The 27,398-nt window shown below is 42.4% G+C and overlaps 6 protein-coding genes across 9 annotated transcripts; all 6 read left to right on the top strand.

Moving 5' to 3' along the window:
- The first annotated feature begins 2,784 nt into the window (after positions 1-2,784).
- On the top strand, positions 2,785-9,029 carry LOC147044317 (hemicentin-1-like). The gene is made up of 11 exons (XM_085933398.1): positions 2,785-2,923; positions 3,433-3,702; positions 3,926-4,243; positions 4,369-4,614; positions 4,694-4,957; positions 5,455-5,562; positions 6,489-6,749; positions 6,838-6,996; positions 7,563-7,781; positions 7,865-8,107; positions 8,260-9,029. Exons 1-11 carry the CDS (start codon positions 2,785-2,787, stop codon positions 8,460-8,462), a joined length of 2,430 nt encoding a protein of 809 aa, XP_085789524.1. The 3' UTR covers positions 8,463-9,029.
- A 204-nt stretch (positions 9,030-9,233) lies between these two features.
- On the top strand, positions 9,234-11,817 carry LOC147044316 (vascular cell adhesion protein 1-like). Its single transcript, XM_085933400.1, has 5 exons — positions 9,234-9,527; positions 10,169-10,441; positions 10,527-10,850; positions 10,966-11,217; positions 11,319-11,817. The coding sequence occupies exons 1-5, from the start codon at positions 9,488-9,490 to the stop codon at positions 11,471-11,473; spliced, it is 1,044 nt and encodes a 347-aa protein (XP_085789526.1). The 5' UTR covers positions 9,234-9,487; the 3' UTR covers positions 11,474-11,817.
- A 1,025-nt stretch (positions 11,818-12,842) lies between these two features.
- LOC147044315 (transmembrane and immunoglobulin domain-containing protein 1) lies at positions 12,843-14,030 on the top strand. Its single transcript, XM_085933401.1, has 4 exons — positions 12,843-12,912; positions 12,983-13,249; positions 13,338-13,670; positions 13,753-14,030. The coding sequence occupies exons 1-4, from the start codon at positions 12,858-12,860 to the stop codon at positions 14,022-14,024; spliced, it is 927 nt and encodes a 308-aa protein (XP_085789527.1). The 5' UTR covers positions 12,843-12,857; the 3' UTR covers positions 14,025-14,030.
- A 510-nt stretch (positions 14,031-14,540) lies between these two features.
- On the top strand, positions 14,541-14,930 carry cmc4 (C-x(9)-C motif containing 4 homolog (S. cerevisiae)). Its single transcript, XM_085933403.1, has 2 exons — positions 14,541-14,653; positions 14,716-14,930. The coding sequence occupies exons 1-2, from the start codon at positions 14,596-14,598 to the stop codon at positions 14,850-14,852; spliced, it is 195 nt and encodes a 64-aa protein (XP_085789529.1). The 5' UTR covers positions 14,541-14,595; the 3' UTR covers positions 14,853-14,930.
- Positions 14,931-15,246: 316 nt separating this feature from the next.
- LOC147044313 (hsp90 co-chaperone Cdc37-like) lies at positions 15,247-18,750 on the top strand. The gene is made up of 8 exons (XM_085933399.1): positions 15,247-15,583; positions 15,964-16,245; positions 17,029-17,134; positions 17,208-17,323; positions 17,730-17,852; positions 17,934-18,116; positions 18,192-18,263; positions 18,384-18,750. The coding sequence occupies exons 1-8, from the start codon at positions 15,476-15,478 to the stop codon at positions 18,516-18,518; spliced, it is 1,125 nt and encodes a 374-aa protein (XP_085789525.1). The 5' UTR covers positions 15,247-15,475; the 3' UTR covers positions 18,519-18,750.
- Positions 18,751-19,564: 814 nt separating this feature from the next.
- tyk2 (tyrosine kinase 2) lies at positions 19,565-26,889 on the top strand. 4 transcript variants are annotated; one of them, XM_085933395.1, is made up of 24 exons: positions 19,565-19,713; positions 20,408-20,606; positions 20,682-20,805; positions 20,878-21,019; positions 21,090-21,253; positions 21,839-22,196; positions 22,277-22,447; positions 22,726-22,883; positions 22,949-23,066; positions 23,135-23,318; positions 23,390-23,505; positions 23,589-23,753; positions 23,833-23,920; positions 24,131-24,258; positions 24,507-24,642; positions 24,727-24,878; positions 24,950-25,100; positions 25,178-25,269; positions 25,345-25,534; positions 25,635-25,753; positions 25,854-26,026; positions 26,105-26,222; positions 26,312-26,428; positions 26,509-26,889. In XM_085933395.1, the coding sequence occupies exons 2-24, from the start codon at positions 20,420-20,422 to the stop codon at positions 26,629-26,631; spliced, it is 3,474 nt and encodes a 1,157-aa protein (XP_085789521.1). In that variant the 5' UTR covers positions 19,565-19,713; positions 20,408-20,419; the 3' UTR covers positions 26,632-26,889. The 4 variants fall into 4 exon arrangements, with proteins under 4 accessions (XP_085789521.1, XP_085789520.1, XP_085789523.1 ...); XM_085933394.1 differs by having other exon boundaries at positions 23,132-23,318; XM_085933397.1 differs by lacking the exons at positions 26,105-26,222; positions 26,312-26,428; positions 26,509-26,889 and having other exon boundaries at positions 25,854-26,030.
- The last annotated feature ends 509 nt before the right edge of the window (positions 26,890-27,398 follow it).

The raw sequence follows: 27,398 nt of genomic DNA, 5'->3' as shown, positions 1-27,398 counted from the left end.
AAAAGTTAAACCTGTTCAATATTTACGATAGCTACGTGTGTGGTCAAACCGATCCACAGACTTTGATTGTGGCGTGAAACTTTTTTTTTAACAACTTTTTCTTTGTCTATTTGTATGCATACCCTGTAGCACTACACTGCCTCTCACAGGTCAGTCTTGGTATTACAACACACGTCAGATTTGGGAACGCTCCTGAATCAGCAATTTGAATCTATGACTCATCCTGACCCATCATAGACTATTTTTTAAGTCGGGCCAAGTAGGTTATCTCAAGTTGGCAGTCTCGCAATCCCTGACGTCGGCATTTGGCTGTATATATTTAGCTGATATTTGAGCTTTCCTGCTTTAGGGAAGCTGATGAGTAATGAGAAGCGTACGTGATGATTTATGTTGCCGTCTGAATAGCTTTTAGAGGAAAAGGGGAGTCAAGAAAGATATTTGGATGATTTCCTCTCTCTTGCACAAGAGGCACACATGAACAGAAGGAGCATCGGTGCTACGATCATGTTACATTCCGTCTTGCTTCGCTAAGTCACTATAGTGTTCTGGATTTTTTTTTTTTTTTTTAAAAAGGGGATCGAGGTCGGGGGTTTTATTGGAGGAATGGCGAGAAAGAAGCATCTGGTCACCAAATGCTGACGTCAAAATTATACAAGCGAGTTGGATGAGGGCCGCGCTAGATGAGAAAACTCATTATTCATTCGGGGGTCTGCACTGTGTTTTCATATGAGGCTGTTCCATTGTTCTACTTTCACAAGCCTTTTCCAAAACAACTTTGTTCCTTGACAACACTTTCACAACAATCGCTTGGTGATGTGGCATGCGGATAAATAGAAAATGTTCATTTTTTTTATTGGTATAGTTTTGATTATTTCTATTTGTCGCCTCGTAGTAGTTTTTGTATGTTTGGGTCTTTGGTTAAGGAAGGGTCAATATTTGCTCTTGATTTACTATTTTGAATTTTCAAACAGTAGTCTCGAATAACACCTAGCAACAAGCCACTGTTACTAGGAAAACGAATCACTTCATCTTTGTGCACACTAACGCTGCTCATTTATGGAAAGAAAAATAATATTCTTTTTTTTGGGGTAATAATTGAAATCACAATTATTAAAATGATCGTTTGGTACAAAACAGGAAGATGTTTAGATATTAATTAATATTAAGGCAATTTTTTTCGGAGCGTCATTATGTAAGTTAGTTTTGCACCAAACAAAATGTATTTATATTTTAGAAACATTTAACAAATGTATGCATTCAAGTATGGGTTGCTTTTATAAACAAAATTGAATCCAGATTAATAGTCGAATTTATTTTTACAATTATGTCAATTTTTCTAATCGTGAAGTATAATAATTGTAATTGTAATTGAATTTCGATGAATTGCCCTTTGAACTGTTCATTTATAAAATTCTATGACGAAGAAGAAGATGGCAAACTAGATGGGAGTTCTGTCTTTGGTTTAATTTTGTGTGCTGACAGAAACGGTCAAAGCTCATTAAGCGAATGTTTTCATGATCTAATCGAAAAGATCGTGCAAGCTATCTTGCAGCTAAAGGGCAGGGTGGAGAAAAGGGAATGTATCAGAAACATGGCTACAATTTCAACACTGTAACAAACTTTTTGCATGCTGGGCTTTATTTTAAAAAAAAAAAATCTTTTTTTAGATAATGCTCCATTTTAGTTGATACTGCCAAAGTGACAGTGAGAAATGTGGAATTTACCCTTAGCTAGTATTGGAACTCATTTTGTCTCCCAAAATTCATCCAAAGGTGACACATCAAAAGAATTCCCGGACCCAACTAACATTCACAAATGGCAAACACATCCTGCATTTCCTGGAACTTCCTCGACTTTAGCTTCCATTTTAATCGGTGAACATGATACAAACAGGAAGTGAATGGACAAGGTGGATTGTGGAAAGTCCAAAGAAAGTTCAAAAGGCTTGTGCAAGAGGACGTTATACTTTGATAAGAAAACTATTTTTGCTTTCGATTTGATTTCAAAAGTGAAATTTTGGGAAATTCTCCTATCTTTAAGCTTTGTCCCATAGGAAATGACTGATAACAGACACTCCAGTTCCCGTCACCATTATGAACTGCACAGGCAGTTTATTGCATGGGAAATTTTCTGAAAGCACATACATTTCTGTTTTTCATATTTTTTATATTTTTCTTTCCATGGGTTGCTTCTCATTTGATTTCTGATGTTTGTCTTTTTGTGCGGTTACTGGGGTAGATTACACATAATGGTGCAAGTCTATTTTTTATTTTTTACAAGGGGAAAATGAATACAACTTTTAATTTCCATGATGAAAATGGTAAAAGTTAAAAGTAAGCGATGACCCAAATATAATAGCTACAGTAACTTTAAGAAATACAAAACCAAAAACTAAAAGTTGGGCTGTATAAGACTTTTATTTATTTATTCATTTTGAAACAGACTTCTCCCGTCACTTTACCTTGTTCAGCAGAGCTCTATATTTCTCGTCTTTTTTTTGTTGTAAATATTTCTTATGAATAAAAAAGACCACCAAATATTTTCTCAACAGCTGTGTGTTTGCAACACGCTTGTTTATTTCCATGTCCCAATCTGCACTTTCGTGCAGCTGCTGCCTCGACTTTGCAGTGTAACACGGCCTGACTCACTGAAAGCAGGAATCTCACACACACACACACATGCACACACATATCAAATGAACCCACCTCCTTTTCTCTTTTTCTCTCTCTCTCGCTCTCTCGCTCTTTTTTTATCGAGCCTTCTCTTCTACTTGACATTTGTGCAATGCAGGAGAGTAGTACACAAGTAGATCTGAGTTGGAGGAAAGGAATCACCCAAGAGGGAGGTTTTACGTGCCATCGGGAAATGGGCGAAAGGACAACTTTTACGCGCCTCTTGTTAGGGTTTCTACTCTGCACCTCAGGTAGGAGTAGCTCTTTGAGTTTTAGTCCAGCGTGCCCCCTGACAAGTGTCACGAATCTTCCAGAATAGTCATAACTGTATATAATTTCCTCTGACTGAGAATAGCAAATATAAAGATTTACATACTCCACCTACAACATCATATGGATAGTCAATATTAGTTTCTGCAACAAAGCAGGCATGCCAATTTATTAATATTTTTTTAGAAACAATATCTAAAATTTTTGAAAAAATAAATATTTAATAATATGTATTTGAAGAACAATATTAAAGTATGATTAAAAGCACGATTCCAGTCTAGTTCGTATGACTGGTCATAAAAAGCATGTTTCTCATTGTGCAAGATGACAGTAGAGTTGAGGGAATATGATTTTTAGCGTTTTTTTTTCAGGGCGGAATTAAAAGGTCGCACGGCATGAGGGAGGAAGGATTTCCTCAATATGTCAGTGGAGCAAGGCAGTGACAAATATATTGCTGGACGGACAACAATAATCACATGACTTTACGCAGGTGCCTGCTGCCCCATCGAGTTGAGCCCACCCAGCGTGGCGGTGCGATACGGAGACCCCGTGTCGATCAACTGTAGCACATCCGACCCCATGTACAAAGGGATGGGTTGGGAAGCTCCGCAGGGCGGCACGGGCCTGAATCTTGTGCACCATTTGACTTGGAGCGTGGACGCACTCACATCGTGGAACATCTCGCCGGCGTGCTACCTCAGCCCGGTGCCTAAAAGCGGACGACAGCAGTGCTTCCAAAAGCCATCTGTGATTGTTTACAGTGAGTGTTAAGCAATTAATCGTCATTTAATCATTGATTTCCATTTTGGCTTCTAATGATGATGAAAATGTGAAGAAAATGATTCATGTGGTGATGTTGTGTTTTGGTAGTTTGTCAACAATCACAATTATTTTTTTATTTTTATATAATAGCTCAGCTCTATTCCACACATTGACAAAATGGTAGCATGTCTCTGTCTGATCACTTCTTTTTCCTCCTCCAGCACCTCCACAAGATATCTCCATCCAAGCCAACAATTCCGTTGTAAAAGACGGAGAGTCCATTGAAATGAAATGTGTCGTCAACAACATAGCACCGATTCAACGCGTCTTCGTGCGATGGTACGATGGCGAAAAACCCATCATGATAACACTCCCCAAGGATTCCAGTAAAGGACCCGTCACGTTTATTTCACGCTACACCTATCAATATTCCCAGTCCTTTTCGAAAGTGCAGCTCAGATGTGAGGCGGTGTTGGACCTGAGACCCGAGGGACCGTATCTCAATTTCTTTTCACCCGAGCTCAATGTCACCGTTGAACGTAAGATCACAATTTTTGAAGCCACAACTAAATTGCAACCTTCAGTTTTGTTGAATACGCAGATTAGCATTTGTGGAAATGATTGCTTGGCGTTGTTGAAATCATTTTGTTCTTCCCTTTTTTAGATCACTTTGAAGACATACAGTTAATTTGTCCAAATAACTACACGGTGGTGGAGTACGCTCCTCACGACTTCAACCTCTCCTGTCATGTGGAAGGCGGCTCTTCCGAACCTCTGATAACTTGGTACAAAGACGGAGAGCAGGTGGAGTTATCGGAGACGTTGACGAGATTCGACGCGGGGCAATATGTCGTGGTTGCCACGTTGTTTTCAAACGCGGTCAACGCCACGGTGGACCTCAATGTTGTATGTGAGTCTGTTGTATTGATTTCAGTTGCCATCGATGACCAAATCTGAACTTAGTTCTAACCACAAATTGTTCTGGTCAGATCCGCCCTCACCGATAGAAGAGCTGGAGGACGTTGAAGTTGAGTTAGGCTCCGAAGTGTATCTCAAGTGCTCCAGCAGAGGCAACCCGCGACCCGAGTACTCCTGGATCACACCCACTTTTCAAAACGTAGTTCAGGTTGATGAAGATGGCATTTCCCGTCTGCTGATCGCAAATGTGGCTTCACACCACACAGGCGACTACAAGTGCCTCGCTACTAACGAAAGAGGGACTTTCTGGAAAAATGTCACTGTGAGTGTGAAAGGTGAGGCTCATACACATATACACACACAAAAAGTCAAAAAAGTCAAGTTGAGTTTATTTTTAGAGCTTTGAAATCAACAGTTTGAGAGTCCATTAATTGACATAATACTGCTCCAGCAAAGTGGTTTTCCTCTTTAAGGGAAATGTGAAAATTTGAATACGGTAATCCTTCGTTTATCGCGGATAATTGGTTCCAAAACCAGGCGTGATAAGTGAAATCCGTGAAGTACGGTCACCAACAATTGGCGAAGGAATGTAAACGAACATTTGGAGCAATACTACATTGTCCTAAAATTTAGACATAAGTTTCCTCAATTTAGAAGTTTTATTTGGACTTTTAAATGTTTTTTTAGTTTGGAAAAATAATCCGCGATGTAGTGAAGCCGCGATAAATGAAACGTGAAGTAGCGAGGAATCACTGTACTTCCCTGGCCTTGTTTAGTCTGTCATAATATGTGTGAAAATTACAAAAAAAAAGTTTGTGTGTGTGTGTTACAGAGTGCGGGCCCGATTGGTTTCGATGTACAAGTGGCACCTGCGTCTTGTCTCATTGGATGTGTGATGGAGAGGACCATTGCGGTGATGGCAGCGACGAACTCCTCTGTGGTAATAAAAAAAAAAAAAACACAAAAAAAAACATAATCATAATCTGTCCGTGTAAACACAATGTTCGTAAATAACGAGATCGTTAGTAACGGCGTCGTAATTGCTCATGCGCAGTTGATGGCGGGCAGAGGGAGGCAGGAGGCAGGACCGCTGTTTCTTCCCGGGAGGGAGGAGCAAGGAAGAGCCAGGCATGTAGCTTTAGCATTTAGCTCGCTCACTCAGCTGTCTTCGGGAGAAGCTGACACACGCACACGGGAAAGAGGCGCCGCCCGGCCGGAGCCACCCTGGCTAGCTAACGGAAGCCGGGACAGTGCCGTTACGAATCTGGGTGCAAGAAAGAAAAAAAAGAAAAAAACAACAAGTCAAATGGATGATTTGAAGTGGCTTCGTTTTCTCTCAGTCTTCTTGACTTTAGAGCTGTCGCTGTCGAACGGAGACCAGTCGAGTGAGTAAAACGATTTGTAATGTGAATGATTAAAAATATGACAGTTGTCTAAAAATAATCTTGCGGTTGTTTGTATATTGTGCAGCCAATCGGTCACAGGAAAAAAATTCACATTCCAAACGTGTCTTGAATCAGAAGAACAAATGGGTGCATTGTTTGCGATGAAGACTTTTCTTTAAATAAAAAATAAAAAAAACACACATTCCACACAATTTCCCTTAAGTTTGTTTGACTTGAGGAATGTGCACTGAGATGGTGGATGATGCGTTCAAGTCCAACATTAAGACCTCAGTAGCAGTCTTTCCTCTGGGAGGGTCTTTCCTTCCTGACTGCCTTCCTTTCCTGTTGGACCTTAACAAACAGCTTTTGTTTTACCCTAATGTCAGGAAAGACCTCATGTTACCAACTTGCAGCACCTGTGCACGTTCCATCATCTTCCATGTTTGTGATATCTCGATCTATTCCTACTTTGACTCCACAGGTGAGCACCACCAATGCCCCATTAAGATACACCCAGAGAGCCTGGTGCTCCAATACAAGGGCGAAAGTCAGAACGCCACGTGCATGTTCACCAGCTCCAGGAAGTCCCGAGCTATAGCTTGGCACGAGGGGGACCCCGTCCACCTCAACGAAACAACTTGGACTCCGGACACCCACACCGACTGGGACCCTGCTCCTCACTGCACCGCCTTCTTCCAGGGGCAAAAGATTTGCCAGAAGCTTCTGAATTTCACCCTCTATAGTGTGTAGATTTATTCTTTTTTTTTCCTTCTTTTATTCTATTTTTTAATATGTGCTTCTTTTCATTTTCATGCAATGACCACAACTAGAAATGCCGGACAGCGTCGCCATCCGTCCAGTCAACGAGGAGATCTTTTTTGAAGGCAGGCTGTGCCAGTTGCATTGTGACATCACCAACGTGGCTCCAGCACAAAGCCTCGTTGTGCGCTGGTATCACGGCAATCAAAGTATTGAGCCGTCATTCAGAGGTAAGGAGTCAAATATTGTTTGAATTTGTTCTGAAACGATAATGACAATTTAAAATATATATTTCAAATCATGTTTCAACATTGAGAATGATGGAAATCCTAACACAACAAAATAGTTTTCTTACCACATTAAGTGGGAATTGGGTTGCTCCTTCTGGTGTGCACACCTTGTCCACATGAGGGCAGTATAATACACACAAACAGCTAGTACATGGAAATCCTCATATAGATTAATAATTTTTATTTTTATTTGTTCTGAAACTAAAATGACAATTTAAAATACATATTTCAAATCATATTTCAACATAGAAAATTTGGGAAATTCCAACACAACAAAATAATTTTCTTACCACATTAAGTGGGAATTGGGTTGCTCCTTCTGGTGTGCACACCTTGTCCACATGAGGGCAGTATAATACACACAAACAGCTAGTACATGGAAATCCTCATATAAATTAATTTAATAATTTTATATCAGAAAAATGATTGCTTTTCAGTTTACTTTTTTTTTTAATCTGATTAAAAAAAAATAAACATTTGTCTTTTCCCCCCCAAATATCCTTCAGAGCCTCTACAGCTGGCCGACTGCCTGCAAGATTCAAACATGTCGTGTGAACCGGGCGTCACCAAAATGCCAGTGAACGTGTCCGCCAGCGCCAGCTTCCTCTTGAACCGAACGCATCATGAAGCAGCTTTAAGTTGCGAGGCTCTATTAGAGCTCGGAGCGGCTGGACCGAGGCTGTCACCCTCTGTCAAATCTCATGCTGTCCGCTTGAGCGTCCACTGTAAGCTCATCTTTCATGTTTTTGTTAGTTTTTTTTTTTTTTTTTTTTCTGTGGTGTGTATCTACTTGTCTTGCCTTGAACAGACAAGCCGATCATCAACACCGCAAAGCTCCCGAAAGTCGTCCCGCTGTTCCGAGGTTACCCCGAGGAACTGGTGTGCGAAGCTGACGGTCAACCGCCTCCCGTCATCTACTGGTCAAATAGCCAAGGAAAAAAATCTTTGGAGTGGGGAGGCAACATCACAGTCTTGGAAGCGGGCCGCTACGTCTGCATGGCCGTCAATTCCCTGGATTCGGTCATGTACGAGGTTGAAGTGGTCTCAAAAGGTAGGACTCGCACAAAAACTTCTCCATGTCATCTTTCGCAGCTGTTTTCCAAAGATTTTAGCTAATCCAACCGAGCTGGCTATTTTTTTTTTGTGAAACACATAAGGTGACCTTTTTTGCTTCACCTTTGCTGTGTTGTGTTTCGACCGCAGAGGACTACCTACCTCTCATCGCCGGATTTGTAGCGGCCACAGTGGTAATCATCTCGGCCATTTTCCTCTTCATCTACTCCATCTACTACAAGAACACCAAGATGCGCCGCTACAGCCTGAAGAACCCCAAACTCAGCGGCCACAACGCCAACGTGGCCCACAACGGCTGGGACTTGCAGTTCCCGATGACCAAGTTGTCGTGACCGACGAGCCGTCTGCCGGCTGACTCACAGTCATGTCTTCTTCCAGATTTGACTCTTCATCACATCCTTTTAAAGACTCCGGCTTGCGCTGTACCTGTCAGTATTTAATACTTCACTGGACGGAAAAAAAAAAAGGAGACCACATAAGCTGGCTTTTGAATGTTTAAGAAGCACAAAAAGGGAGTTTGTTGCATATAAATTCTGAAAATGGAAGTGCACTACTTTTTCTTTACTAATCAGCTGTGCTTGATTTGTGAAACATGACGTGATGTGTGTCTATCACTGAGCCTTTTGCCCCTTTGGCGGTGCCTGCCGTTAGTCACTGTGCACTTCTCTCTCTCTCTTTTTGTCTGTATTGAGGTCAGATGCTTTTCTATGAATGAATGAATGAATTCTACTTAATGTTATATTGAATAGTTTATATTCTGTTAAAACTTTGAATTTTAAGAGTGAACAAACACTGCATTGTGGATGTGAATATGGTGTCTACATTTGTGAATTTTGTTGTACATATTTATAACTGAAGATTTTTATTGTTGTTATTAAATGTGCCTTTCCAGTAAAGTTGCTTTGTGCAGATTTAATTGTTGATTAAAAAAAAAAAGCACTTATATTTGTTTTGTATGACACTGAGGACGTTGAAAATGTGCTTCCAGAGTATGATCATTATATTCAGTTCAACATGCATTTGTTCCAACTTTATTTTGGATTGTAGGAAAGTCCCGGTTTATAGCCATCATTACTGTGTTGCTTTCATAGTCATCGGGGAAAATGCGTTTCTGACAAGCAACAGGCGAGCAAGTTCCCTGTATTTCATTGTCACGACATGTTGACACAGTGACGTAGTTGGCCGGATTTTTCTTAATGTTTCGAAACATTAACTTTGCGCAAATTTTAACAATGACGCACGTAGAAGTGGCGTGGTTGGATTGACAGTGTATTTGGCGTATTACATGAACGCAGCTCGTCGTGTGTAAAGACAGACTTCGTTTCCATCATTTTCCGTCAGTTTTGCTCCGTTCGTGATGATAATCATCTTATTCAGCTGCTTAATCGCGTTTGCAGGTAAGAGTATTTTCTGTCATTTATTTATCCGCTTATCAAATTTAACCGGTGTTAAAATCTAACCTGCGCTATCCGTGACATACTTTGTCGGTTTTTAAACTCGACTTGTCACCCAACCAGGCGTGGTTAAAAATACACACCCACAGAATCGCGTGTTTTCCAACAAGCCAAGGCACATGAAGTACTATTTAACATTAGAAAATTGTCACGACAAACATTAAAAAGTATATACTGTCCACCCAAATAATAATTTGGTTTCGATTTACTCTCATTGACTTAGTATCATACTGCCCCCAGGTTGCCAGAACGTACATGTCTTAAAAGGGTTGCGCAATCGCAATGATTTTTTTTTTCTACAAGCCTTAAAGTACAGATACCGGAAGAAAAAAAAATCTACTTAAATATAGTACAAAAGTATTGTAGCTTTATTTCCCACCTCTACCCACCAGTTATGCTGAAAAATTGCTTTTATGCCTATGTGCGGTGACCTTGAGTGTCCTGAAAGGTGCCTTATAAATAAAATGTTTATTATTATTATTATGATTATGATTATGATTATTATTATTATTATTATTATTATTATTATTATGATTATTATTCTTATTATTTTAAAAAAAGAGAACATTTTCATTTCTTTCCAGCACAGCCTGCAAGCACCTCCTGTCCACTTGAAATTACACCTCCTGCTATGGCGGTGCCTTTTGGCGGCCCCGTCTCGGCATTATGCGAGTCATCATCTCCTCAAGTGAAGGGAATGGGTTGGGAATCGCCATACGGAGGCACAGGACTGGTGAAGGGCGTGTCCAACATTACCTTGCAAATTGATTCGTTGCAAAGGTGGTCCATACGTCCCATCTGCTTTGTCAATCTCAATGGTTCTCAGTGTACTAAGGAGTTAAACGTCACCGTCTACAGTAAGTAACCTTCATTACGGACGTGATGAGCGAAAAGTCAACTTCGCTGGCTCCGTGTGCCTCACTTTGTTATTTCTCCTTGCAGAAATGCCAGATCATGTGACCGTATCTGTGCGGAATCAAGGCCCCTTGGTAGAAAGGAAATATTTTATGGTGCACTGTGAAGTCAATCAGATTGCGCCAATACGTCAAGTTTCTGTAAAATTGCTCAATGGCAATAAAATATTAGGAAAGACGTGGGCCAATGAAAGTAGCAGCTTTACCCCAGTTTCCGATCAATTTGATTTCCATCTTCAAGCCACAAGAGAGTATAATGGAATGGAGTTGCACTGCGAGGTAAAGATCGACCTCGGCCCATTGCGAGATCTTCCGGCGACATCTTCAAAGCCGCTCCAGTTGATTGTGCATTGTAAGTCTACACCAACTGGGGAAAGATAGAAACAAGGAAAGAACGAGTGCTTTAACAAATCCTATGCTGGGAATTGAAATTCACTTTCACTTGAAATCTAATCTCGTCCCAACAGACGCTCCGACTTTCAGCCAACCGGAGAACGAGACTCTGATGCTTTCCGACGGAGATCGAATGAGTTTAAATTGCAGCGCCTCAGGAGAGCCGGCGCCACAATACAGCTGGAAGATTCCTCACATGTCCAAAGTGCCGACCGGAACTCAAGACATTTTCCAATCCTCTTTCGAGTACCCAGGCACCTACGAGTGCACCGCTTCTAATTCCCAGGGTGCCGTCACCAAGTATTTCACAATCACCCAAACTCCAAGTAAGCTCTTCACGCTTCTTGTACTGCTTCTCTCAAATAAAAACTTTTGTCGGATTCGGAATTCCTGACGAGACAATAATAAAAACATCCATCTCCTACAGGGGGTCGAACAACCTTGGCGGTGATGCTCGGGGTCTTTCTGGCCGTGGCTGTCGTGCTCGCCGTCCTGGGATATTTTTTTGTAACTCCACAAGGGATGTTTTCTTGCAGCAAGGGTGGCTTCACTCCTGGACAACCTGCGTCAGGTCCTATATGAGCCTTATTTAATTTTGGGCTCATTTGTCTCAGAGATCAAGTCAAGTTGGCTACTAAACGTTTCTAATTGCACATCCGCATTTTCAGGTACCACTGTGAAGTACAAACGCCGTGATTGCAGTGTTTTCTTCATGATTGTATTTGATGTGTTTTATTTTTTCTATTGGTACCTTTTTTTTATATCATTGGCGATAAAGCTATTTTATGACAGCACAATTTGCACTGTAAACGCTAATCTGTGAGTTAGATTCTTCCCAATGTTTTGTCAAGATAATTATCCAATTCGTTGTACTTGACTATGTTAAGTATTAAATGTTCTTCCATTTTTACACTTGTGGATGAAAATTTGAGTTTTATTTTACAGTGGTTAAAGTGTTTTTATATTCGTACATGTTAATAATAGTTAATGATAGCTGGATTTGATTTAATTGTACAGTGTATGCCATTAATCATGTAAATTACGCAATTCCCCCAAAACTCCACTAGGTGGCGGTAGCGCCATAAAACCAGCTTCCTGTTTCCTCCGTTATGTATTGTTTTGGTATATTCAAAAGGTGAGAATACTTTATTTTTTTAATTATAAATAATTAAAAAAAATGTCCTTAATTTGTTATTGAAATAGTCTTCTATTATTAATAGTTGAAATTAACGACAAAATGTTTTGTTTGACAATAGATTTTGATGGCATGGCACCTTTAACACCATGAAGCAATGATGTAAACATTCTCCAGAGGAATACTGATTTGACTTGCTTGCCTTTAACTGTTTGCATGCCAACCTTTACCTCGCTTCGGCCCCCTCTTGGCCCACCGCTGCTCTCAATCACTTGTAGGTTGCAAGGCCGCCATACTAATTAGACGGGGAATGTAAAGTATAGCCTGACCCGGTTTGCCCATTTGTACCATTCTCTATATTCCTTCACGTTAAGAGCTCAAAAGTTCTATTCTACTTAAGTCATGTCTTCCCTGCAGCTGTTCACACTGTAAATACACCGCAAAGAATCCAATGGTGCTGCAGCCGTGCAGAATTCTGCTCACAGTGGGAGTCTGAGGAACAACAACAACAACAACAGCCGGCCCAGAATACACATTAAAGTGAAAAGAATGGAAATCAATTCAGATATGACCACCCATCATTTTGTAAGTGCTTTAACGTCATGTCTGAAATATGATATTTCATTCCACCTGTCAAAGTCGCCTCTTTTCCTTCTCTACCCTTGCTACACACACACACACACACACAAAACTCAACACACACACACACACTGAAGTCAGATGGGATGAAGGGGGCCCTTGTGTCCACCAAGCATTGTTCCCTGCAGAGTTGGCCAAGCTTGTGTAACTTGGGATTTGTCTTATCCGGGGCTCCTTCACCGCCAAGTGAACATGGCCAATGTGGCGCCTCTGCAGTGGATTGTGGCACTTTGCATGTTTTGTTCAGGTAGGATGCTATTTTTTTTTTTTTTTTTTTAATCCAGTTAGCGGCATGATCATTGATGTCACCATCTCAGTTTCAGGCGACGGCTGCTCCCTTATCCTTAAGCCCGCCAGGGCGGTGGTGGGCTTCGGGGAGTCGGTGTCGGTGAGCTGCGAGGCGACCCGGCCGGTGCGCGTGCTAGGCTGGGAATCGGCCATCAGCGCGGCGCACACGCAGCGGGGCCCGAGCGTCCAATGGAAGGTGGACAGCCTCATCGACTGGATCGAGGAGCCCATCTGCTACGGGGTTTTCTTCAGCGCACCGCGCCAGTGCGAGGAAAAACTCAATCTCGTCCTCTACAGTGAGATTATTGATGCATATGTTTTTATTCCACAGATTTGTTTTTTTTTTTTATATTCTGTTTTGGTCTTTGTATGTTGTTCTCACAGAAAGCCCAGACAGCGTCACTATCACGGTGGTGAATCATACCGAGCCAATGGTGGCGGGAAAGGAGTATCAGCTGCTATGTGAGGTCCAGAACGTGGCTCCCGTTCAATATCTCAACTTGAGGTGGTACAGGGGTCGCAGCGAGGTGTATAACCGCTCCTTTACCGACCTGACTTCTCCCTCGCCGGTGCAAGTCTCCTCTATCCTGGTCATCACGCCCTCCCAGGCCGACGACGGCGCTCGGTACAGCTGCGAGGCCGAGCTGGAACTCGGACCGGAGGGTCCGCAACCGCCTCTGACTGTCACCTCGGTGCCGTTGAGAGCATCTGTGTACTGTGAGTTCCCTTCGTGTTCCATTGAACCCAAAGAACTACATTGCAGCTCTGCTTACCTCTTGCTTTACGTCCCTCAATGTAGTTCCTCCGACGTTTCAAAGCCCCGAGGAGGAAATCGTGGACGTGCCAGAGGGTGGTGAAACAATGCTGAACTGCACCGCCGCTGGGAACCCGGCACCCGTCTATAGCTGGCAACCTGAGCCGGAGCTAAAAAGGGAGGATGACCAACAAGCCGTACTCGCCTCATCCTCGCTGCTGCCCGGAACCTACACCTGCACCGCCTCCAACGCGCTAGGGAAGAAAACCAAGCAGTTTACTGTCAAAGCCAAGAGCAAAGGTAGACAGAAGGTGTGAACCGACCACCAGGGATTTTTACAACGCTCAGTATTTATGCTAAATATGTCACCATTTTAACATAGATAGGTGTCTAGTTGAGTTTACATATGTCCTCAAATAGTTGCTGATGTCATTAGCTTTGGCTGATTTTCTACACTGATTTTCTACACTGTCAGAAAAAAGGTGCTAAATTTGTACCTCCAGTAGTTTGTCACTGGGGAAGTACCCTCAAGGTATAACTTACAATTTGCACCATTTCTAGACAAATAAAATAAAAAAAAAGCTTGTCATTGTAATCATTTAGATTGAATGTTCGAATATGTTCGTCTATGCGGAAAACACGTGCTTGTTTTATACATATAAATGTATAACTGGCTTGAATGTCATATAAATATACCAATTTGAATAACAGAAGGAAAATAAAATGTATTATGGTTCAAGAAACTTCTCCTCGAATACATTGCCACACTGCCATACCATCAAAAGTCAATAGATGTCGCTGTGACAAATTCCATTGGCTCGCTGTGCGTCACGTGATCATAACAAGAGAGGAAAAAAAGTCCAAAGCAGAAGACATTTCCTCTTTGCAATGCCAGCAAAAGATCCTTGCAAAAAGCATGCTTGCGCCATCCAAACGTGTTTACAAGGTATATCGCGGTTCTTGTCCAAACGATGTGTGCATAATGCTAACTTGATTTCATTCCGGCAGCTAACAAATATGTGGAGAGCATGTGTGCGGATGTGATCGATGACATGCGGCGGTGCTGCCGGATGCATGGCGCAAACTCCCTCTGCTGCTCTGGTTTTAAAGATTCAAAAAACACGGAAAGGAAACCCAGCACGTAGCCTACAACGCGGCTAGTGGGACAACAGAAGAAAGCATGACTGGCTGCAATATAATTTATTAAATAAATATATGAATATATGAAATGGGTGCAACGTGACATCATTCGTATTTTGAGATTAATGTCAAACAGTTATTTGTCCACATGTTCTACAGAGTCGACGTGATGTTTCTTTAAGAACTGATAGCGCAACACAACTCGCCGTGTGACGTCAGACGCACGACGTAGAGCAGAAACAAAGAGGAATTATTTCCTTTTTTTACATAAATTATTTTACTGAAAAACTTAATTTTTTTACTAGAAAGAAAACCCCACAATTAATTACTGTATTATAAATACAAATCTCGGTGCTGGTTCCTTTCTGGGGAGGAGCTCAACACGCAGGCGTAAAATGACGTCAGACGTACGACGTACACCGGAAATTCTCAGCAGTACTTTCTAGAATTTCATGACTAGCTAACCCGAGTGAAACCGTTTTCAATTTAGATTTCATTGAGACAAAACGACGGGACTTCCAAATCACTTTCGAGTTAAGAATCTTTGCTTCATCTTAGATTTGGTAGGCAGCGGATCGCACTAGCCCCCCCACAAAGCTAACGCTAGCTGCTTTGAGCTTCTTTTATCATGTCCAAAATAGACTACAGCGTGTGGAACCACATTGAGGTGTCGGACGACGAAGATGATACCCACCCAAACATCGACACTCCGAGCCTCTTCAGGTGGAGACACCAGGTATAAATTGATGGGGAAGACCTTTTAGTGATGTCACGAGGTTTATTGAAATCTATGAAGTGTCACAAATGGAGATTTCATTTTGTAAACAAGCGTTAAATTGCTATGTAAACAAAAATGCTCGGTCTTGATTGATGCGTCTCACTTTGTAGTATTGGACATCTTCATTTTACTTGCACATTATGTGCGAGTAGTGGATGATGACATTTTATTGCAGTATAAGTGAAACAAACAAAACAAAAATCTGATTTGATATCCAAATAAAATGGTGTGCCTTTTTCCACTGGTGAAACATATTCATCCCATTTGAGATAAAAAAAAACAACAACAATAAATGAGTTGTGTCACAATGCAGTGTTAATTCAACTTGTCATTTCTAGGCCCGCGTGGATCGAATGGAAGAATTCCAGAAAAAAACACAAGATCTCAACAAGGGACTCGCCGAGTGCCGACGTAAGATGTCAGAAGTACAAAAGAAAATCCAAGAGCTGAGCGTATCGGCGACGGACGAAAGCAAAGCCGACCTGAGCAAAGTGCAGGCGGAGGAGAAGAAACTGAAGAAGGAGCAGCGTGAATGGGAGAAGAAGGTGGAAGATCATGCTCGGGAAGAGAAGAAGATGCCGTGGAATGTGGACACGCTGAGCAAAGAAGGCTTCAGCAAGGTGGGACAACCCGTAGGCGGCCAGCACATGTATTGCACATGATTCTCAAATTTGAGGAATCAGTGAAAATATTTTGTGCATAAAAGTTAAATCGTACCTAAATATTTATTTGAAAACAAACAGGTCTAAAACATGCTAATCTGATGTGTTGAAAAGTGAAATACAACTAAAAATACAATGTAGTGGATTACAAAAAATGTAGCATCTAATGTGTGCATTCCATTGCGCACCACTAGAGGGTGCTGTTGTAGTACATTTTGGGAGACTTAACAATACCTGGCATACTAAGGCACGTCTAATTTTCAGATGCACATTCTTCCCCTCAGGCTTAGTATCATGGACAGAACATTGAACCCATATTTATTTAAAGTTGTGCATTACCACAGCAGTGAAATGCAAATCAACTATTTAAAAAAACAAAACATTTTTTTCCCATTAATAAGTTAACCCAAATGAATTTCTCATTTGTCGTTCTGTCTTTACAATAATGACACATGTATTATTTTATTAGTGGCCATGTTAGGCAAAATTATTTAGCTGCTGCACAATTCTTAATTTGTGATTGAAATTGATATTCATCATAGTAAAACTGTTTTTGTGTTTTACTGCAAAATGCTAACTCGGTGTAATGAGTGCTCAAAGCAGACCTCGTCCGTGCTTCTTCAAATGACGCATTAGTGCCATGCGTCTTCTCACAAATTTTTTTTCCAACGGAGGTTGATAAAACTGTCAAAAGCTAACGTTTGTGGTTTCCTGATGTACCTCATGGGTCTGTTTTTGCAGAGTGTCGTCAACGTCAAACCCGAAGCGTCGGAGGAGTCCGAAGAGGACAAAGAGAAGAAGCATAAGACCTTTGTGGAAAAATATGAGAAGCAAATCAAACATTTTGGTGAGGATGGCCATTTATTTGGCTGTTGAGAGGGTGTGCTCAATTTCCCCCCCTGGTGTTGTGTTTCCCTCAGGCATGCTGCGGCGCTGGGATGACAGCCAAAAGTACTTGTCTGACAACCCTCATCTGGTGTGCGAGGAGACAGCCAACTACCTGGTCATTATGTGCATTGACCTCGAAGTGGAGGAGGTAATGCTCCCTCGCTTTTTTAACTCACTTGATGGATGGATGGATGGATGGATCAAGGCTCGAAATAGGCGGTTTCGTTGCTGCGGCGAGCCGATTTGCGCTTCATCAAAATAAGAAACATGTCACTCGTCACCTAGCGTAGCTTGCTAGCTAGCAGCCGCGAGCTTTGGCTGGCTACTCGTAAACTTGTTTGTTTTCTCACAAAAGGATTATAAGGAAAGGAGAAGCCATGCTAATTGCTAAGCTAACGTTTTGTGTTATTTTTAATTTTGGGGTTTTTTATTTGTTCTTTGTGTTTCATGTTAATCGAACTTCAGAGCCATCATAACTTTGGCTTTAGCTATTTAGCCCAGAGATACAAATGTTTGAAAAGGCACAAAACATTTGCCTTGGCTCTTTTCAACAGAAACATGGCTTGATGGAGCAAGTGGCTCATCAGACCATCGTCATGCAGTTCATTCTGGAGTTGGCGAAAAGCCTCAAGGTGGACCCCCGAGGATGCTTTCGGCAGTTTTTTGCCAAGATCAAGGTTGGTTGTTGTGCGTCTGAAAATACTATTAGACACTGTAAAAAAAAAAAAAGAATGTTTGGCACTGCGTTTCCTTCGCAGACATCCGATCAGCAGTATCAGGATGCGTTCAACGACGAGCTGGAGTCTTTCAAGGAGCGCGTGCGAGGCAGGGCCAAGATTCGCATCGAGAAGGCCATGAAGGCGTACGAGGAAGAAGAGCGACAGAAGCGCTTAGGACCCGGCGGACTCGATCCCGTTGAGGTGTACGAGACTCTACCACAGGTCGGTCCCTGTTACCATCTTCAAAATGTTTGACTTTCAAGTTCCTCACATTTTTTTTTTTTTTTTAAACTACAGGAGATGCAGAAATGCTTCGACGACAAGGACATCCAAATGTTACAAGACGTTATTAGCAAAATGGATCCAACGGTAAGCGACTTCCTCCAGCCCCCAGTTTCAAAATTCAAAGTTTACCCACCTACTAGAACGAACGAACGCACGCTTCACTCTTTATTTATTTCGTATCGATTTTTCTTGTCTGTGATTCAGGAGGCCAAAGTGCACATGAAGCGCTGCATCGACTCCGGACTTTGGGTGCCCAACTCCAAGCTGGGCGACGACAAAGATGAAGAGGCCGTCTACGAGGACGTGAAAGAGGAGCCTGAAGACGCCAAGCAGGACTGACGGACGGGCAGAGCCTTTGCGAATGTACTTAATTAAACCATACTGCAAACTCATCGCAACTCTCTTAGGTGTGCGACTAGTTTGCCTTGTGAGAAAAGAAAAAAGAGCTAGACACACACATCGAGCTTTCCAGTAAAGGTTTGCCTGTCACACAATTCCCCGCATTCTTGATGAACTCTGCTTGGAAATAACCACGGCTTGTTTGATTTTTTTTTTTTTTTTTTTTTTTAAATATATAATACTTGGACGCAAAATTTGTTCTGTATGCTTGAAGTACACTACCATTGAAAAGTTTGGCGTCACTTAGAAATGTCCTTATTTTTTAAAATAAAATCGCAATTTCTTTCAATGAGGATAATTAGATTTATCAGGAATCAGGAAAGGCCCATTTCCAGCAACCATCCTTCTAGTCTTCTGATAGTTCATTGTGTTTGAAGGCTAATGGATGTTTTAAAAAGCCTTGTGCAATTATGTTCGTTTTCATGGAAAACACTAAATTGCCAAGGTGATTTCAAACATTTGAATGGTAGTGTATGTATTATTGTTGACTCTTACTTCCCCTTCAAACACGTTTGTTTTTTATTATTTTTTTAGACGTAGAACTTGAGCAGTCACTGTAGTCTGGTTGTATATTCCCACCAATTTTATATAAACTTGGAACAGTTTACCCAAAATCTAAATGACATTTTTCTTGGATAACGCACTTAAATGATATTTTCCAAGTCACAGTTTCCTTTAACATCAACAAATGAGTATCATTCACAAGATTATTTACACAATTTCCTCTCACACTGCAAAGGCACAAGTCCAGAACTGACAGGTGTTTGGTTTCACTTTCGATTTGAAAGTATTTGCGTTACTTCGACGTGTACGTTACTGTCGATACCACCAAAAAGGAAGTGACTTTTTTTTATTATTTATTCAAATAATTTTTAGACTGAAACAGCACTTGCTGTTTTTTTCCTCTCACAAATCAGATTTTTGTCGTAGAGGCGTTTATCGATACACTACTGAATACGTCACTTCCGGGATTAGTTTGAGGAAGTAAAACGTTTCGAGCGTACGCGAGAGAAATAAGTGCGGGTCGGTTGGCTGGTGGGTGTAAGATAACTACTTTTAATGGAAGTCTTAACGCCAATTTATGATCATACATGGTCTGTAAACCGATAACCCTGCAAAAGGTCGCCGTTGAAAGGTAAGCTCGGCTGCTGTCCTCCGTCATGACGAAGTAATTACCACAACGTTGCGGTAAAATGACGAGTTTGCTACTGTAATTAATTAGTCGTCGACATATAACACAGATCCTCGTGTTAATATGTAATATACGTAATATATCACTCTTATTCCACAAAGTTTCCGGAAACTGCCAAACCCTTTTTATTTATTTTTTATTTATAGTAAAATCACTTGTATGTCTTATTTCCCTGATTGCTGAATTCACATGTATCCTGACGGTACGGTACGGTTCTTGTATCATTCACTAAGTCTAATCACAATGTAAATAAGATACATACGGTATATTATTCCTTTTTTTTATTTTCTATTATTTGCATCTTATAGTAGCAAAATTGAACACCCATACTAACCACAAAAGGGATATTGCACAATCTGGATTAGTCATCTTCCGTATCGGGTAGATGTTAAATGATGTTCATTGGGCTATTTAATTGTTACCCCAAAAAGACCATCCCTGCAATTTAGAGGAGCACATTAATCCATTAACAAATAGGCTATAGATGTCAAACTTGATCAATCAACATTGGCAGTACTACTTGTAGTGGATGGTCAGGAATGATGTCAGAATACAAATTGAATGAGAATTCATTGTTTTATCATACTAAACCAAAAATCCAGATTTGCATGTTAATAATGTGTGTGTTTTTCATCAGGATTCTGCAGTCATGTCCATCAGGAGGTGGTCCAAGCTTTCCAGGCAAAGGTCCTCAGCGCAATCCCTGGTAACCGCACAGGATGACGGCGTCCACATCTACCTCTTGTGGAGCCCCGATGGAGAGCGTTATTTGTCGCACACGGCTGCGGAGCAGGTCACCGCAGAGGAGCTGTGCATTTTAGCCGCAGAGGCTGTCGGTGAGAAGAATGACTTTCAGCTCTAATGTATCAAATCAGGTTCTATATGTAACCCCAGTTGTGTGTCTTAAACAGGGATAACGCCTGTATTCCATGTGTTGTTTGCTCTATATGACCCCTTGTCATGCTGCTGGTACAGTCCAAATCACATTTTTCACCCAGAGGAGGGTTCCTGTCTCATTCTTCACTACCGAATGAGGTGGATCATATATTATTGCACACAACAAGGCGCTGTTGTTTCACTACTAATACCTGTTTTGTCGTCGGGCAGATTCTACTTTCGCAATTGGCACGGACTTAATGACAAAGAGCCAGATGTCACTCGCTTCACTGTCAAAAGTGAGACGCACGGCGACGATGACAGCGGACAAGCCGTGCTGGAAATCAAATCGGGGGAGTATTTATTCGCCCAGGTATGCGTCAGACTTCTTCGCAGAGGGTTGACGAGACAGGCCCCTGACAGCGCTATCTTCTTACTGACAGGTTAAACACGATTTTGTTAATGATCTCATTCCAATTGAGAGCATGAACACAGAGGAGGAGCTAAGTCGCTTTAAAAGCGAAAGCTTGGGCATGGCCATGCTCCATCTTATTCACCTGGCGCTGCAGACGGGCAGCACCTTGCAACGGGTTGCAAAAAAGACCAGGTAATATATAGATATATATATATGTATAAAATATGTGATATGTCTTGTCACCGTGGTATAGTTAGAAACGCAATTTCGATCTCTTTGTGTGTCTTGGCATGTGAAGAAGTTGACAATAAAGCAGACTTTGACACTCAGGACACGTGCACAATCGAATCAGCTGTTGGCCAAAGTCCCGCTGCCCTCATAAAATCATAAATCTCTTAAAGGCATGTTGTCAAGACTAATGTTACTAGGTCATGCTTTTGAGGACAAAATGTCAATTGTTAAGTCATAAAATTGCAAAAAATATACTTGACAAAAATATTTTTAAAAAATACATGAAGTATATACAAATTTTAAAAATATATTGCATGAATAAAGTCATCTACTTTTTTTGAAAAAGAGTATTATACAAGAGATATTTACATTTATTATTATAATATTTATTTATTTATTTAGAGTATCAAATGTTGGGAGAAAACAAAAGGTCTCACTATTATGAGGGAAGATAAAGAATGTCAACATTCTCGCAGAAACTCAAGTGCACCATGAGTCCTGCTGACCTCATTTTTTTGAATATCACTTGCTTTTCTTTTCTTCCAGCTTTGTAAAATGCATCCCCAAGTCTTATGCCAAGCACATATCAGAAGATAAACTTCTGACAAAGATGCGGCTGCGGTGGATATTTGAGCGATCCATGCGCACCTACCAGCACAGCATGGACGCAAAGCAGCCTGACGTGAAGGAGATTTTCTGCAAATACGTCCATGCTCTCGAGTGCTTGGCACCGCGTTTTGGCAGCGAGACCTTCGCCGCGCGCCACCTGAGGCTGAGCGGGGACGACGAAGCTCCGAGCGGCCGTGCTTCCTCCGTAGGGGACGGCGAGGCCTCACCCACGCACGAGCTGATGGTATCAGCCACCAAAGGCCTTCAGTGGCGGGAAGCAACCAGTTGCGAGAAGGTTTGTCGTATTGTCGCAGGAAATATTCACCGCTTCCTGCTTCCTCACTCCCCATTTGCTTGTCTTGTTTGATCACGCAGACCAACAACAACATGAGCGGCGACTACCGAAGGAAAACAAAGCGACGTCCCAGCCAGCTGAGCGAAGCCGCGTCCGTTGAGTGGACCTCCTTCTGTGATTTCCCAGACATCGTGCACATCGGGCTCAGTGAAGCTAATGTTTGCATTAGCACTCAGGACAACAAATGTATGGTGAGAGCGCTGCATGGATCAGAACGTTAAAAAAAAAAAAAAATACGGAGACTCGCCACGCTTTGCTTTTTATTTCAGTGGCGGTCTATTGGAACTAGTGCACCCCCCCCCCCCCTTCACTTATGCAGAGTTTCCACTAAAATCTATTTTTTATATCCGTCCAATGCATATGCAAAGAACTCTGCTTTTTTTTCTTTTTCTGGCATTTTCATGTCTTTAGAACGCGTCTGTAGGTGGCTGCTAAGCGCCACTCGTTGTCTTTGTGAATGCGCACGTAGGAGGTTGAGATGAGCTCCGGCCAGGAGGCCCGCTCCTTCATCTCCCTGCTGGATGGATACTACCGGCTGACTGCGGACGCCCACCACTATCTTTGTCACGAGGTGGCGCCCCCTAGAGTGCTGCTGAGTGAAGCTAACGGACTGCACGGACCAATCCAGTGAGTTGTTGTTTTCAAAGCCCATTGCGGGACGACGAAACCTAATCTGTTACGACTCTTTCCAGTGATGACTTTGTGCAAAACAAGTTAAAAAAGGAGCAAGCGGAAGAAGAAGCTTGCCTCGTACGCTGGAGCATCCTCAACTATCACCGACTCGTCCTGGCCGTGACAAACAGACCGCAGGTGAGTCGCCGCCATGTCGGTCCGGGTGACGGCGTCGTTCTAAAAAAAGACTTCTCAATGGGCAGCAGAACGGATCGACCAGCAGCCAGAAGCTTTTTTGCATCCAGCATAAAGATTCCGTCTTCTCGCTGGATGGCTGGCAGGAGAGATTCTCCACCGTGAAGGAACTCACAAACACCCTGAAGGACTTCATCCTCAAGTCCGAGTCGGAAAGCTATACCATTAAAAAGTGCTGTCGGCCTCGGCAAGGAGGTTTGTGTTTTCTTGAACATCAATTTTCAATTTGAGTTTAAATGTTTCTTTTTTTTAAATGTCCGCCGCAGAACTTTCTAACCTTCTCGTAAGAAGACGTGGCAAAGATGGCGGAGCCAGCGCCCGCACTCTATCCCCAAACAAGTTGGAGCTATGCTTCCAGATCAAGTACAAAGACCTCGTTCTGGTGAGAAGTTTGTTCGTTGAAGTTTCGATGCCTTTGTTCTGGTCTACGCGGCTGAGACGGCCGGGTGGTGCGTTTACGGACAGGGGCATCATCTGGGTTTCGGCACGAGAACTCAAATCTACTCGGCGCATCTGCAAGTCGGGTCGGCGGCCGACGGGCAGGACGACGACGACTTGGCCGGCGATCGGTACGAAAAGGTCCAAGTGGTTCTCAAGGTTCTCGAGCAAAGCAAAGATGACATCACATCCGTAAGCGCCCGTCGCACCGCGAGCGATCCCACTTTTGTCTGTCGATTGAAAATCAAACTTCCATTTTCTCTTGCTTTAGGCTTTTTTTGAGATGGCAAGTCTCATGAGCCAGGTGTCTCACAATCACCTGGTGTTTGTCCATGGTTTGTCTGTCAACGGATCTGAAAGTGAGAACACACTCGACTGACGCTTCTACTTCCCTCTTTACGACTTCCTCAACACGCCCACACACACGCACAAAAATACTCTTTCTCTGCTTTTTCTTAGTGCTTCTGTTTGACACTAAAAATCAATAAATAGATACATATCCTAATGCTAATCATGTTCATATTGATCTTGATATAGGTCTGATAAAACTCTTGCGCCTTCCACTACAGATATTATGGTGGAGGAGTTTGTGGAATTTGGACCTCTCGACGTTTTCCTTCGGCGAGAAAAAGACAAATTGACTCCAAGGTGGAAATTTACTGTGGCCAAACAACTTGCCGGTGCCCTAAATTATCTCGTACGTTTGTATACTTTCTCATATCAATGTGTGTCGCTTTCCCGAGACATATCCAATTTTTTTTTTTTTTTGCCATATTCGTAAGGCTCAATATCAATCTGTGATTTTTCCATTTCATGTTTTTTTCTTCTAAGTAAATGCAGCCTTGTTATAAATCATCTGAAGAGGCACTAATGGTTCTCGTGACAGATGTGACATTTATTATACCTGACAGGTTGCTTACTCAAACGGGTTCTGCGTTCTTGTAGGCGACTAAAGGTGTCACCCATGGAAACGTTTGTGCCAGGAATGTCCTGGTGGCGAGGCGAGGTCTGGGTGAAGGTACGTCTCCTTTAGTCAAGCTGAGTGACCCGGGAATCCCCGTCAATGTACTTTTCCTGCAAGGTCAGTATTGTAAAAAAAAAATATATATAAAATTTTATTGCTTTGGTCCAAAAATGACATTTCCAAGCGCTCTCCTTGCCACAGAGCGAGTCGAGCGCATTCCCTGGATCGCACCCGAGTGCGTTCACAGCAAGGCGCCCGTCGGCCCGGGCGCTGACCAGTGGAGCTTCGGCGTCACGCTGCTGGAAATCTGCAACGACGGCCAGCTCCCCATGAGCGACGCCACGTTGCTGGAGGTCGGAAGCCGTCGCTGTCCCGGATGTAGCGACGGCTAGGAATCCAATCAACATCTGGCTCCTCTCTGCAGAAAGAGCGCTTCTATCAACAAAAGGGGACGTTGTTAGCGCCGTCCTCCCAGGCCGTGGCCGTCTTCATCAACAGGTGTCTCGTCTACGAGCCTTTGGAGCGGCCTCTCTTCTGCTCTTTGCTCCGAGACCTTATCGACATCATGAAAAAAAGTGCGTTTGCAAAGATCTCCCAACTTGAAATGACAATTCGTCTTGGGGTTTCATGTTTTATGATTCCAATCGCACAGACCCGGAAATATGTCCCAGTGAGACTCTTCCTCAGGCTCAGTCCACCGTGTATCTAAAGCGTCATCTGAAAAAGAGGAACTTCTTGGGAAAGGTGAGTCGTCGTCCCCCTCCCTTTTTTTTTTTTCCCCCCTCCATGTAGCTGATGAACTCCATCGTCCGACTTTAGGGTAATTTCGGAACGGTCACGCTGTACATGTACGACCCGGCCAACGACGGCAAGGGAGAGCTGGTGGCCGTCAAGGCTTTGAAACAAGAGGACGGCCCCTTGCCCAAGTGCTGGCTGAAGGAGATCGAAACCATCAAGTCTCTCCATCACACCAACATTGTCAAGTACAAAGGATGCTGCACTGAAATGGGCGAGTACTCACATAGCTTATGCAAATCGGTTATGCAAATCGCCCCCCCCCCTTCCACACACACAGGTCAAATCAACTTTCTAACTTGCTCCATCGACAGGAGGACAGGTGGTGCAGCTGATAATGGAGTTCCTTCCGCTGGGCAGCCTGGAAAAATACCTTCAAAAACAAGAGCAGAGTACATCCCAGTGCTTGCTGTTTGCTCAGCAGATCTGCGAGGTGAGTTCTTCACCATCTCTTTTGCTTTTTGCTCTAGAATGTTCTATCCTATTTGTATCCTATAATGTTTCATCCTATTTCATCTCCTAAATGTTCCTAGGGGATGGAATACTTGCACTCAAAGCGATTCGTCCATCGGGACCTCGCCGCACGTAACATCTTAGTAAAAAATGAAAGCTTAGTGAAGATCGCAGACTTTGGACTATCTAAATATATCCCCGAGGATAACACCTACTACCGTGTGTCTGAAGATGGTGGTACCCCAGTTTTCTGGTGAGTTTGTGATCCACACACACGCACATGCACACACTAGCCAGCATTATCACAGTTATTTGATGCTTTGTTTCACAGGTATGCCCTCGAGTGCCTGAAGCTAAACAAATTTTCATTTCACTCCGACATTTGGTCCTTTGGTGTGACGCTTTATGAGATCCTGACCCGCTGTAATCCGAGCCAAAGCCCTCCCGAGGTACGCCGCGGCTTGCCTTGTGAAGCCCAGCCCAAAATGCACATTTGTATGTGACTGTGTTTCAAACACACCATGTCTTTGATTTGTAGATGTTTTGCAAGATGGCGGCGTTGTCCTCGTCCCCCAGAGAGATGACTGTGAATGCGCTCATCGTCTTGTTGGAGGAGCGGCAGCGCTTGCCTTGTCCCAAAAACTGCCCACCTGAGGTAAAATCCCCAAAATATTATGACATCTATTCTAGGGCTTTACTGGGTATCTAATGCTGTGTCCTCTTCCCTGAGGACAGCTGAGGAGAATAACCATGCAGTGTTGGCATGAAGATCCTGCAGAAAGGCCGTCGTTCCATGCTTTGTTTGAGCAGTTGGAATATATCCGCTCACAGCCGAGTGTTGACATTTTTCGATCTTGACTTCAATCTGTTTGCTTGACTACCACTTAGAAATGCATTTACAAATGTCAGCTGCCTTCCTCCACAAATTGTGGTCTGGCATTATTGTGATAAACACGGAGCATCACAAGGAAAGGTCAACAGACTGAGAGACTGTCAACTTACGCAATTGCTCGTTTAATTTTTGTACATTTCCAAGGTTGTTAGATTTTGCATTAGATTTTTTATTTTTTTTAAATCCTGAAATAGTTTGTTGATTTGATAAATATTTTTTCCACATTCCCTTTGTTGTTTTCTTTTTTGAACCATTGTGTATTGCAATGGACATTCATGATGGGTTGGCACCAGTTCATACACTTACTGGATAATTCTGTAGCAAATGTTTCCAGAAGGGTCCCTGGGAATTATACGAAAGCTTTCATGTTGGTCTTAGTCTCTGTGTGGTGGAGTACACAGAGGGACTTGCTCATTTTTTTTGCATCGTAAGGCTGCTTACTTTTCAACAAGCAAAATGGTGCAGACAATTTTTAAATGAACATACACTTTAATACAGACGGTGCAAAAGTAAATTAATAGTTCTAAGAATAATAATGAGGATTTATTATTATTTACCTTCTTTAATATTTTCAGCACACACACTAGTTAATGCACATTATTGAACAAAAACAGAAAACTATGTATAAATGACGAATGTATAAAAAATATTGGGCAGAATTTCAAGTTGCATTTAAAAACAAAAATCGAATCTGATCCCTCCTTGACCATCATATTGGGTCATTTCCGGTTTA

This window comes from Syngnathus leptorhynchus, chromosome 16 (genome assembly GCF_054491065.1).
Source record: "Syngnathus leptorhynchus isolate UIUO chromosome 16, UIUO_Slep, whole genome shotgun sequence".
Lineage (NCBI taxonomy): Eukaryota > Metazoa > Chordata > Actinopteri > Syngnathiformes > Syngnathidae > Syngnathus > Syngnathus leptorhynchus.
Note: the sequence above shows the minus strand (reverse complement) of the source record. Positions and strands in the feature narration are given on the sequence as shown.

What these genes read in the sequence shown, in the direction of transcription:
- tyk2 (XM_085933394.1), top strand. Translation starts at nt 20,420, where the DNA reads ATGTCCATCAGGAGGTGGTCCAAGCTTTCCAGGCAAAGGTCCTCAGCG. An exon ending in TTTAGCCGCAGAGGCTGTCG is followed by an intron (nt 20,607 to 20,681) that starts GTGAGAAGAATG and finishes TGTCTTAAACAG; the next exon opens with GGATAACGCCTGTATTCCAT. An exon ending in AGTACAAAGACCTCGTTCTG is followed by an intron (nt 23,506 to 23,588) that starts GTGAGAAGTTTG and finishes GTTTACGGACAG; the next exon opens with GGGCATCATCTGGGTTTCGG.
- LOC147044313 (XM_085933399.1), top strand. Translation starts at nt 15,476, where the DNA reads ATGTCCAAAATAGACTACAGCGTGTGGAACCACATTGAGGTGTCGGAC. An exon ending in TCTTCAGGTGGAGACACCAG is followed by an intron (nt 15,584 to 15,963) that starts GTATAAATTGAT and finishes TGTCATTTCTAG; the next exon opens with GCCCGCGTGGATCGAATGGA. An exon ending in AGTTTTTTGCCAAGATCAAG is followed by an intron (nt 17,853 to 17,933) that starts GTTGGTTGTTGT and finishes TTTCCTTCGCAG; the next exon opens with ACATCCGATCAGCAGTATCA.
- cmc4 (XM_085933403.1), top strand. Translation starts at nt 14,596, where the DNA reads ATGCCAGCAAAAGATCCTTGCAAAAAGCATGCTTGCGCCATCCAAACG. An exon ending in CATCCAAACGTGTTTACAAG is followed by an intron (nt 14,654 to 14,715) that starts GTATATCGCGGT and finishes TCATTCCGGCAG; the next exon opens with CTAACAAATATGTGGAGAGC.
- LOC147044316 (XM_085933400.1), top strand. Translation starts at nt 9,488, where the DNA reads ATGATAATCATCTTATTCAGCTGCTTAATCGCGTTTGCAG. An exon ending in GCTCCAGTTGATTGTGCATT is followed by an intron (nt 10,851 to 10,965) that starts GTAAGTCTACAC and finishes TCGTCCCAACAG; the next exon opens with ACGCTCCGACTTTCAGCCAA. An exon ending in CACAATCACCCAAACTCCAA is followed by an intron (nt 11,218 to 11,318) that starts GTAAGCTCTTCA and finishes CATCTCCTACAG; the next exon opens with GGGGTCGAACAACCTTGGCG.
- LOC147044317 (XM_085933398.1), top strand. Translation starts at nt 2,785, where the DNA reads ATGCAGGAGAGTAGTACACAAGTAGATCTGAGTTGGAGGAAAGGAATC. An exon ending in GCTCAATGTCACCGTTGAAC is followed by an intron (nt 4,244 to 4,368) that starts GTAAGATCACAA and finishes TCCCTTTTTTAG; the next exon opens with ATCACTTTGAAGACATACAG. An exon ending in TCTGAATTTCACCCTCTATA is followed by an intron (nt 6,750 to 6,837) that starts GTGTGTAGATTT and finishes GACCACAACTAG; the next exon opens with AAATGCCGGACAGCGTCGCC.
- LOC147044315 (XM_085933401.1), top strand. Translation starts at nt 12,858, where the DNA reads ATGGCCAATGTGGCGCCTCTGCAGTGGATTGTGGCACTTTGCATGTTT. An exon ending in ACTCAATCTCGTCCTCTACA is followed by an intron (nt 13,250 to 13,337) that starts GTGAGATTATTG and finishes TTGTTCTCACAG; the next exon opens with AAAGCCCAGACAGCGTCACT. An exon ending in GTTGAGAGCATCTGTGTACT is followed by an intron (nt 13,671 to 13,752) that starts GTGAGTTCCCTT and finishes CCCTCAATGTAG; the next exon opens with TTCCTCCGACGTTTCAAAGC.